The sequence below is a fragment of the Salvelinus alpinus genome, chromosome 14 (genome assembly GCF_045679555.1).
Source record: "Salvelinus alpinus chromosome 14, SLU_Salpinus.1, whole genome shotgun sequence".
Classification (NCBI taxonomy): domain Eukaryota; kingdom Metazoa; phylum Chordata; class Actinopteri; order Salmoniformes; family Salmonidae; genus Salvelinus; species Salvelinus alpinus.
In genome coordinates this window covers 23,107,586-23,119,672 of record NC_092099.1, presented here as the reverse complement: position 1 = coordinate 23,119,672, position 12,087 = coordinate 23,107,586, and the positions used below count along the sequence as shown (strand labels likewise).

Here is a 12,087-nt window from a genome sequence, read left to right as displayed (position 1 = left end):
GTTAAATCTTGGGTAAAATAATAAGCAGATTTGGTAGGCTTAATAATATTGGGCTTGCTGCCTATGTGTTTGATAACCACTATGCTTAATTGAAACCAGGAGTTTGATTTGACCCCTTCCTTTGTCCCTCATATTTCACTGCTTCCTGTTCCAACACAGTGACAGGTGGCCATCTATCTCTGCCACCATGACAGTGATGACAGATTTACAGCCCAGCCAATCTGTGGCAGCAGAGGGGGGTTGTGGATATTCCAATCAAACTGGAAAGTGACCTATGCTCTGAGTTATCATGTCTGATTGAAGAAGCCATATCTTCTGGAGGAGACAAGAACAACACCCAGCCGGATCAAGACTCCCCGTATACCGGATCAAAGATCAGCTCTTCCTCCAATACCCAAACCTTCACCTTATGCCATATGAGTTGAACATTGAAAACAGCCCAAACTCCCCAAGGCCTGTTGTGTTCTGATGGGCATGTTTTGTCAGCTCCCATATAAGTATTCTAGCATCAGGCCATTGGCATATGTCTGAAGATATCTTGCCTACAATGGCATTTTGCGAAGACATACTTGTCTATGCATAAACACTTTAGGTAACGGATGGTGGGGAATGTTGTTGAGGACAGGACAGTCTTGGGCTGATTATACAGCAGAGAGATTGCTTGCTGTCAGTTAAGGTAAACTAAAGTGAACCTATTAGCATCAAGCAGTCATAGTGAATAAGATAGGTATGTTTATAAAAATTTATATTACACTTTAAGATAAGAGGTTTATACGTGAGTATAACATATTTTAATGTAAGTCTATATATTAGGGATCTGTTTGATATAAATATAGGAACATAATGCTAATAGACACTGAGATACAACTATGACAGCCATACTAATAGTGAAGTATTACATGCTATAATTTTGTAAATCACTTATTACACTGTTATAACAAGCTGATAACAACTCAATCCCATCAAACAGCAACACTTTAGCGTGATCCTTGGCAACTGAATTTGCTGACCTGTATCCCCTCTCGTACACTCAGATACCTTAACCAATAATATACTTCAAAGTACAGTTAAGTAATCATAATACAACATGGGAAACCAATCCAAAGAAGCTGAGGAGATGCGTGAAGTTGATGGTTTGTTATAAAAGTGTGTCTGATCAAGTCACATGAGTACACACAGATACATTCATTGGTTACGGAGAGGAGAGGGCGTTCTTACGGTGGCGGCGTGCGTTCGCCTGTGTGACAATTACAACAACTTTGAGCTGTTCTGTGGGGGGAAGTTTATGATATTACCAAATAACGCCATATCGTAAAATCCGGCATCAACTCTACTCCATGCATTAATTGGCAATTAAATACAAGTAGTATTTTGTGTACAACCATGCGAGAAGAAGGCTTTTTGGACGGGTCTTGTTTTTCTTGAGGATTTGGCAATCACTCGGCTAAGCTACGTTTTCAGTGCTGGATAAGGTCGTGTACTTTCGTTCTTATTATATTTTGGTGGAGTTTGTCGCCGCTTCCCTGTTGCTTTTTCATGAAATCGTGCGGAGTGTCGCTCGACGTTGCTGCCTCTGCTACTGCTCGAAGTCTCGGCGCTGCTGGTGATGAGGAAAATAAAATGGCGGCGGGAAAAGCGAATGAAATAGAAGAGGACTTTCCGAAGCTAACATCGCAGGAGAGAGAAAGCTTGGTCAAAATTGACAGGTTCGCGAATTAACTATGCACTTCTTTTGTATATGTTTTTCTGTGTTGAGTTTTATTGCATTCAATTCTTAAAAAACGACGTATATATCCCCAAAGTAATACGGAACCGCCTGTGTTGTCCTATACTTTGCAGTTCACTGTTTGGATTTCAGAGGCTTCATGAAGATGGCGCCAGAACGAAGGCCTTACTGTTAAAGGTATGTCACAGATAGGACCAGTTCGCCCGTCTCCGCTAGCACTCTTGATCCCTGCATATCATCTGGAATAAGTGCCAGGGACCTCACAAAACCCTGCTTGAAAGCTGGATATTTACTAAATTGAACTAAAATCCCATTCCATTAGCAAGCGGCCAGGCGGATTTAGCAAGTGAGTGAAGATTACATCATGCCCTTTCCAGTGTGAATAGTTTTATGTTGACTATCACCAGTCATGCACTTATACTATATCACAATAGTGCAGACCTGGCTTCGGAATTACATGGTAGCAAGCCAGTTAATATTATTACCATAATTTATCTTGCTGGCTATGCTAATTCTTGGGGGGCATTGCTGGACGGTGGCTGCACACTTTTGACAGCTGAACAAACAAGACTGGTTCTAACTGGAAGGCAATAAGTTGGTCAGGAAATCATCATTCGAATGTCCGTCCCAATGCCACCAACTTCACTTGGTGCTGAAATAGTGGTTTGTAACATTATGCACGCGCAGCAATCAACGATGGACAGCTCGCGACAATGAACGTTTTCACGGCCCAAGTTAGGAGCGTCCTGTCCGGTGTAGCTGAATAGCCAGTGTATACTTAGCTAGCTGCTGTTAGCATACCGTACGTGTCCTGTCTCATATATTGCCAGGTCATTGGTGTCAGGTTTGCTCGAATGATATGTTGTTTTGTTAATTTAACGTAATAAGTCACTAGTAATAGCTGCGGATCAGCCCAAGATGGCGGGGTCGGTGGGAGAGGAGTTGGCTAACTAACGTTAGCTAGCTAGTCCATATAAAGCTAGCAAGCTACGTTATGTCTACTATATATATATCACAATGAAATGCGACCAAACTAAATTGAATATATTAGTATGATATTATTTAACTGCTAAGCATTGAAGCAAGATGAGTAACAAAAAACTTTTGTTTTTCGCTGCTGTTTTGATTATCCGTCGGTAGTTTGTGTAATGTGACATTAACTAACGTTAGCCACCAGTGTTGGAAAAAGTAACGTTACCAATTGTCATACTTGAGTAAAAGTAAAGATAACGTTAACTTAATAGAAAATGGCTCAAGTAAAAGTGAAAGTCACCCAGTAATATACTAACGTTACTTGAGTAAAAGTCTAAAAGTATTTGGTTTAAAATATACGTAAGTATCAAAAGTAAATGTAATTGCTAAAATATACGTAAGTATCAAAAGTAAAAGTCTAACGTTACATTTCAAATTCCTTACATTAAGCAAGCCAGACAGCACCATTTTTCTTTTTATTTACAGTTAACGTTAGCCAGGGACACACTTAATTTACAAATGAAGCATGTGTGTTTAGTGAGTGCCAGATCAGAGGCAATAGGGATGACCAGGGATGTTCTCTTGATAAGGGTGTGAACTTGACAATTTTCCTGTCCTGCTAAGCGTTCAAAATGTAACATACTTTTGGGTGTCAGGGAAAATGTATGGAGTAGAAAGTAAATTATTTTCTTTAGGAATGTAGTAAAGGAATAGTAAAGTACATATACCAAAAACTACTTAAATAGTACTTCCAAGTTTTTTTCCTTAAGTACTTTACACCACTGCTAGCTTCTGTAGGTATCTGGCTAAACAGGCTAGCTAAGGTTGTAGCTAGCTACGGTTGTAGCTAGCTATGTCTCCAGTGTGTCATCAACATGTGGCTATCACCACAACCCCAAACCAAAGTAGTTTGCCGACCGTCTAGTAAATTTCTACCCTTTTGATTCTCCAGTCGCCACCATATTATGTCATACATTTTAAGAAACAAATCCATGATTAGTTCTGCAGCAGACGAGTATTATGTCAGAGCTCAAGCTCTTATTGGGTGGACACTCAGGGGGCCAGCTAGCTCACGCACTGACTATACACGCACTAAGCACTTTGTTTTGAAAAGAGGCGTCTTTATATGAACAACTCTTTGCAGTAATTTTTTTGTGTTGGCGATAGATATATGAACATGTCCCATTCACATTGGAGCTCGCATCATCATATATCTGCGAAAATATCAAATAATATCCAGTGTGGTCACAGATAGTCGGGGGGGAGGGGAGGTTTGTGGACCACCGGTTTTCCCCACACTACTATGTATAGACGCATGCCTGATGAAAGACACAGGCGTAGGCCTGTTACTTTCTGGTGTACGTCTCCTTTTTGTATATGCATTCTGAGTCTTTGTTTAGTAAATTAACAAAGTTGAAAACCATTAACCTAACTCTGTCATCTTCATAATGCAACACTGGTAGATTCATATTTATTTGACTGGTTAGGTAATGAGTCACTCTGTGAGACTTTGATGTTATGAATAATGTCTGATATAATGAGTAGAAATGTTGCTGATGCAGAACAGAGAAAGCTGTGCTGCTGCTGAAACTAAAAACATGTCACTTAAGGGGATTCGGACCACTGGGGATTCGGACCACTGGGGATCCGGACCACTGGGGATCCAGCCAGCACGCCACGGAACCTTACTCTTTTTCCCCTTTTATTTAAACCCTCTCCTCTTGGCTTTGACACATGGCATGCTTTTAGCTGATAATTATGGAGAGAAAACAGAGCGCTAGTGTTTGCTCTGGACCCGCTCCATAAAGAGAGGTAGAGAAGAAAAGGGTTGCCTTAAATTGGAAAGATTTGTTTGGTTACTGTACCGTACCATGTATGTACTAGTTCCTATTATAGAGAGGAACTCCACTTTTTTTTTTTAGATTCTTCATGCCAATGGATAGACAGGCAGAAAGGGTAAGCTTCATGTAGGCTAGCCTTTATTAGGGAATATTTGGGATGTGGTTGGAGGTACTGTCGTGCCCACGAAGCTCATCACTAAGCTAAGGACCCTGGGACTAAACACTCTGCAACTGGATCCTGGACTTTCTGACGGGCCGCCCCAGGGGGTAAGAGTGGGCAACAACACGTCTGCCACGCTGATACTCAACACTGGGACCCCTCAGGGGTGTGTACTTAGTCCCCTCCTGTATTCCCTGTTCACTCACGACTGTGGCCAAACACGACTCCAACACCGTCATTAAGTTTGCTGACGACACAACAGTGGTAGGCCTGATCACCGACAACGATGAGACGGCCTATAGGGAGGAGGTCAGAGAACTGTCAGTGTGGTGCCAGGACAACAACCTCTCCCTCAATGTGAGCAAGACAAAGGAGCTTATCGTGGACTACAGGAAAAGGCGGGCCGAACAGACCCCCCGTTAACATCGGCGGGGCTGTAGTGGAGCGTGTTGAGAGTTTCAAGTTCCTTGGTGTCCACATCACCAATGGTCCAAACATACCAAGACAGTCATGAAGAGGGCACGACAAAACCTTTTCCCCTCAGGAGACTGAAAAGATTTGGCATGGGCCCCCAGATCCTCAAAAGGTTCTACAGCTGCACCATCGAGACTATCCTGACCGGTTGCATCACCGCCTGGTATGGCAACTGCTCGGCATCTGACCATAAGGCGCTACAGAGGGTAGTGCGAACGGCCCAGTACATCACTGGGGCCAAGCTTCCTGCCATCCAGGACCTATATAATAGGCGGTGTCTGAGGAAAGCCCATAACATTTTCAGAGACTCCAGTCACTGAAGTTATAGACTGTTTTCTCTGCTACTGCACGGCAGCTTCTACCCCCAAGCCATTAGGCTGCTGAACAATTCATAAAAATTGCCACCGGGCAATTTACATTAACCCCCCCTCTTGTACACTTCTGCTACTCGCTGTTTGTTTGTTACCTATGCAGTCACTTCGCCCCCACCTACATGTATAGATAACCTCAACTAGCCTGTACCCCTGCCCTGCACACTGACTCGATACCGGTGCCCCGTGTATATAGCTTCGTTATTCTTAATGTGTTACTTTTTACTATTACTTTTTATTTTAGCCTACTTGGTAAATATTTTCTTCTTCTTGAACTGCAATGTTGGTTAAGGGCTTGTAAGTAAGCATTTCACGGTGAAGCCTACACTTGGTTATCCCATGTGTAACTCTGCATTGTTGTTTTTGTTGCACTGCTTTGCTTTATCTTGGCCAGATCGCAGTTGTAAATGAGAACTTGTTCTCAACTGGCCTACCTGGTGAAATAAATAAAATAAAAGTATACACTTGTTGTATACGCCGCATGTGGCAAATAAAGTTTGATTTGATTCACTATTATTCTACAATGTAGAAAATAGTAAAAATATAGAAAAACCCTTGAATGGGTAGGTGTGTCCAAACTTTTGACTGGTTGTGTGTGTGTGTGTGTTTTCTTTGTCCTCTCTCCGAGGACTTCAGGCCAGTACGGTACAAGGCACCTCTGGCCCCTATAAGCCCCCCTCCCAGGCCTTCTTTCAAACTACCTGTGAGATCTATTGGCTGCTGTAGTTAACTTTGAATAGTCTATTTCTATAAGAAATGGTAAGAAAATGATGTCCAGCAAGCTATTCTTGTCTAGCTTTTACTGCATGGGACTCCAATATCTAAGGAGCGTTTAAGGAGAGCCCAGCGTATTGCACAAGAAACAACCAACAATACAGTTCAAGAAATAGAGTTAAGAAAATATTTACTAAATAAACTAAAGTAAAAAAAAAAAAACACAAAATAACAATAATGAGGCTATATACAGGGGGTACTGGTACCGAGTCAATGTGCAGGGGTACAGGTTAGTTGAGGTAATTTGTACATGTTGGTAGGGGTAAAGTGACTATGCATATATAATAAACAGCGAGTATCAGCAGTGTAAAAACAAAGGGGGGTGTCATCAATGTAAATAGTCCAGGTGGCCATTTAATTAATTGTTCAGCAGTCTTATGGCTTGGGGGTAGAAGCTGTTAAGGAGCCTTTTGGACCTAGACTTGGCACTCCGATACCGCTTGCCGTGCGGTAGCAGAGAGAACAGTATATGTCTTGGTCGACTGGAGACTGTTTTTTTGGACCTTCCTCTGACACCGCCTAGTAATATAGGTCCTGGATGGCAGGAGGCTTGGCCCCAGTGATGTGCTGGGCTGTACGTACTACCCTCTGTAGTGCCTTACGGTCAGATGCAGAGCAGTTGCCATACCAGGCGGTGATGCAACCGATCAGGATGCTCTCGATTGGTGCAGCTGTATAACTTTTTGAGGATCTGGGGACCCCTGACAAATATTTTCAGTCTCCTGAGGGGCAAAATGCGTTGTCGTGCCCTCTAAAAAACTGTCTTGGTGTGTTTGGACAATGATAGTTTGTTGGTGATGAGGACACCAAGGAACTTGAAAATCTGGATGAAATTTCAAAGGAGTTCATGGAGAGAGACTGTGAGAAAGTGCTCGCATGTGCACTGATTTTAAAGCAACGATATTCAAGTGACAGGCTTTTCTAAAACTGCAGTTGCAATACAAAAAATATAATTCCTTAATTACAAAACAAGGTGACCCCCAAAAGCCAGATGGAGATGGGTAAATTAGACGCTTATTCAGTCTTTATATTACTGTATCGTAGACTATGTTGCAGCGAATGTAGGCCTACCTGTCACAATCAAAAGTTGCCATGATGAGATGCTAGGTCTACACATGCAGTGTGAATTGCGCTCCATTCTGAGATGGTGTCTTTGTCCCCACCCTGAGTGGTGATTCATCATGCAGAGGCCATAGAGAAGCCAGATTTAGACATCGCATGTAATTTAACAGTTCCATTTCATGCAATGCTGTTCATATAAATCATTTATTATAATTTACCGGTTTCTCGCTGTTATTTATCCAGGGAAAAGGGAGTCGTTTTGGGCGGTAAATCTAGGTAACCTGGTTCCCGCCGTTCAACCCTAGTACTGTACTAACTCTCTCTTTGTTTGGACATTTGGCAGATGTTTGAATACTAAACCTGGGTGTGTGTTTATTATTGGGCTCGAACAAAAGCCTGCCCACCACATAGCTCTCCAGGACCAGGGTTGGCTGGGGGACCACTGTGTTTAAAGCAGAGGTTGGAACCTAAATTATTTTCCAATTGTTTAGATCTTAACAAAACCACAATTTGTTTTTTGTTTTGTTCCACTCCACTGTTCGGACCAGCAAAATAAAGTGCTGAACTTGTTCGAACCCCCCAAAAAGTTGTTTTATATTTTTCTTCTTTCGGTTCCTTTTTTAACCTGTGAAATCCACTGTTTAAAATTTAATTTTTTACATTTAGCAAATTAAATTACTTCACCAATCAGTGCGGATAGAGTAGGCAAGCTAGTTGTTTACATGCGTGATTGGCTACACTAGTCTATGGCGCAAAATGTGACAAAAATGTTGCAGGTGGGAAGAGGCTTGAAGTGCTGGGCATCTTATTCTGACAGATTATCTGAATTAGGTCCACATAATTATACCTAGGAGGAGAAACTTCTATGGAAGAACTTTGAATGTCCTTTGAGCTAGCTAGATAACAAGCTTTTTGTAGTTAATAAATCCAAAGTGACACGTGACAACTAGGCCTACAGTATCATTAACTAGCATTGAATAAGTTCATTCTTCTCTAGCTAATTAAAAATCTCTCTCCCCATCTTCTGAATCACGTTTGTAACGTCAGTACAGTAGGCTATGCTTGGGAGGTGCAGGTAGCCTAAACACGCACACACACATTGCAAAGATTTTCAGCTTGCAGGCAGACACGTGGTCAAAAATAATCAGCGGTTTGCTGATGTCAACATTGTGAACAGAGTGCCCCATGGTGGGGTTATGGTATGGGCAGGCATTACGGGACAACGTACACAATTGCATTTATCGATGGCAATTTGAATGCACAGAGATACCGTGGACGAGATTCTGAGCCCCATTGTCGTGCCATTCATCCGCCGCCATCACCTCATGTTTCAGCAAGGATCTGTACACAATTCCTGGAAGCTGAAAATGTCCCAGTTCTTACTGACCAGACATGTCACCCCTTGAGCCTGTTTGGGATAATCTGGATCAACGTTTACGACAAACGGCTCCAGTTCCCTCCAATATCCAGCAACTTCGCACAGCCATTGTGTGGGACAACATTCCACAGGCCACAATCAACAGCCTGATCAACTCTATGCGAAGGAGATGTCGCGCTGTTTGAGGCAAATGGTGGTCACACCAGATACTGACTGGTTTTCTGATCCACGCCCCTAACTTTTTATTAAGGCATCTGTGACCAATAGATGCATATCTGTATTAGAGGTCGACCGAATATGATTTTTTAACGCCGATACCGATTATTGGAGGACCAAAAAAAGCCAAAACTGATTAATCGGCCGGGAAAAAAAAGAAAAAAAAATTGTTTTTTAAAATATTTTTTTATTTGTAATAATGCCAATTACGACAATACTGAATGAACACTTATTTTAACTTAATATAATACATCAATAAAATCAATTTAGCCTCAAATAAATAATGAAACATGTTCAATTTGGTTTAAATAATGCAAAAACAAAGTGTTGGAGAAGAAAGTAAAAGTGCAATATGTGCCATGTAAGAAAGCTAACGTTTAAGCTCCTTGCTCAGAACATGAGAAGACATGAAAGCTGGTGGTTCCTTTTAACATGAGTCTTCAATATTCTCAGGTAAGAAGTTTTAGGTTGTAGTTATTATAGGAATTATAGGACTATTTCTCTCTATACCATTTGTATTTCATTAACCTTTGACTATTGGATGTTCTTATAGGCACTTTAGTATTGCCAGTGTAACAGTATAGCTTCCATCCCTCTCCTCGCTCCTACCTGGGCTCGAATCAGGAACACAACGACAACAGCCACCCTCGAAGCAGCGTTACCCATGCAGAGCAAGGGGAATAACTACTCCAAGTCTCAGAGCGAGTGACGTTTGAAACGCTATTAGCACGCACCCCGCTAACTAGCTAGCCATTTCACATCGGTTACACCAGCCTAATCTCAGGAGTTGATAGGCTTGAAGCACAGCGAAGAGCTTCTGGCAAAACGCAGGAAAGTGCTGTTTGAATGAATGCTTACGAGCCTGCTGCTGCCTACCACCGCTCAGTCAGACTGCTCTATCAAATCATAGACTTAGTTATAACCTAATAACACACAGAAATACGAGCCTTAGGTCATTAATATGGTCGAATCCGGAAACTATCATCTCGAAAACAAGACGTTTATTCTTTCAGTGAAATACGGAGCCGTTCCGTATTTTATCTAACGGGTGGCTTCCATAAGTCTAATATTCCTGTTACATTGCACAACCTTCAATGTTATGTCATAATTACGTAAAATTCTGGCAAATTAGGCAGCCCAAACAGTTGCATATACACTGACTCTGCGTGCAATGAACGCAAGAGAAGTGACACAATTTCACCTGGTTAATATTGCCTGCTAACCTGGATTTCTTTTTGCTAAATATGCAGGTTTAAAAAATATATACTTCTGTGTATTGATTTTAAGAAAGGCATTGATGTTTATGGTTAGGTACACATTGGAGCAACGATACGCACCACATCGATTATATGCAACGCAGGACACGCTAGATAAACTAGTAATATCATCAACCATGTGTAGTTAACTAGTGATTATGATTGATTGATTGATTGGTTTTTATAAGATAAGTTTAATGCTAGCTAGCAACTTACCTTGGCTTCTACTGCATTCGCGTAACAGGCAGGCTCCGCGTGGAGTGCAATGTATTCAGGTGGTTAGAGCGTTGGACTAGTTAACTGTAAGGTTGCAAGATTGAATCCCCCAAGCTGACAAGGTAAAAATCTGTCGTTCTGCCCCTGAATGAGGCAGTTAACCCACCGTTCCTAGGCCGTCATTGAAAATAAGAATGTGTTCTTTACTGACTTGCCTAGTTAAATAAAAATTAAATAAAGGTGTAAAAATCGGCCAAATCGGTGTCCAAAAATACAGATTTCTGATTGTTATGAAAACTTGAAACTTCCGATTAATCGGTCGACCTCTAATCTGTATTCCCAGTCATGTGAAATCCATAGATGAGGTCCTAATGAATTAATTTAATTTGGACTGATTTCCTATGAACTGTAACTCAGTAAAATCTTTGAAATTGTTGCACATTTTATATTTTTGTTCCGTGTAAAAGAATTGAAGCCCGCACACTCATAAGCTCCACCATGTACCTTTTATTAATAAACAAACAACATTTCCATCCTGCTAGGATCTTTGTCAGGTCATTTCACAGGAAGTTTACCACACCAATATTTATAGACATAAGACAAGCACTAATTAGGGCGGTCTTTACATATTTAAGTTGAAAGGGGCAACGCAAAAACAATTTACACGTAGTGTACAAAACATGCTCTTTCCATGACAGACTGACCAGGTGAATCCAGGTGAAAGCTATGATCCCTTAATGCTGTCACTTGTTAAATCCACTTCAATCAGTGTAGATGAAGTGGAGGATACAGGTTAAAGAAAGATTTTTAAACCTTGAAACAATTGAGACATTTATTGTGTGAATATTATACCTGTATAACCATTCAAATCAGGTAAACAAAACGTATGTTGCAATACCCAACAGTGGTTGTCATAATGATACATGAATCAGATGGTGTTCCCAGGAAATGGCTTTTGGGAAAGTCCTCATTAAGCCCCTTTGGAGACATGGTTTCCAATCGGAATATCCAGTAGGATTCTTTTTGCAAAAGAAGTCTATAGATTTTTTTTCTCTCCCCTCCCTCGCCTCAGGACTTTGACATGCTCGATACAATGTACTAATGAGGCAACATTGTGTCTGGCAGGCATAAAGTGCATAGCGACTGGACTTTTGGTGTCTTGGTTTCTGATGCGACTCCTGCTTGGATATGCGTGACATGTGGGTGTGGGACACTTCCTGTGAAATGACCTGAGGAAGATCCTAGCAGGATCAATACGTTTTGTTTTTTAATGAAGGTAAGTGGTGGAGCTTATGAGTGTGCTGGCTCTTTTGTGTGTGTTTTTCTACCGACCTTTTTCCGGCACCGCACGCCAATAAACGATGTGTGTTTGATCACACTTTACTACCTCCCTAGTCAATACAGTACTTGCTCTGCAGTGTCAGTGGACGCTAGACATGTTGGGTCAAATGAGGAGCACATAAACACAGCTTTACCCTAGGTTCCTGGAATACAATTGCTCCTGCACTGGGATAACAAATCTAATGAATGCAAATGTTGTTTTCATATCAAGTTGGAGTATTTGAAATGGCTCAGGCAGACTGTTCTCTTTTTATGACATGCTATGGGCTGAGTGGCGAGGCTATGTCCTGGTGATGATGA

The 12,087-nt window shown here is 41.5% G+C and overlaps 1 protein-coding gene across 3 annotated transcripts in view; it reads left to right on the top strand.

The window, feature by feature from the left end:
- Positions 1-1,199: 1,199 nt before the first annotated feature.
- kdm6a (lysine (K)-specific demethylase 6A) overlaps positions 1,200-12,087 on the top strand; it is a 90,066-nt gene continuing 79,178 nt past the window's right edge. For all 3 annotated transcript variants that reach the window (XM_071342020.1, XM_071342021.1, XM_071342019.1), the window contains exons 1-2: positions 1,200-1,706; positions 1,840-1,903. In XM_071342020.1, the coding sequence (XP_071198121.1) occupies positions 1,537-1,706; positions 1,840-1,903 (234 nt within the window). In that variant the 5' untranslated portion in view covers positions 1,200-1,536. The remainder of the gene's footprint in view (positions 1,707-1,839; positions 1,904-12,087) is intronic.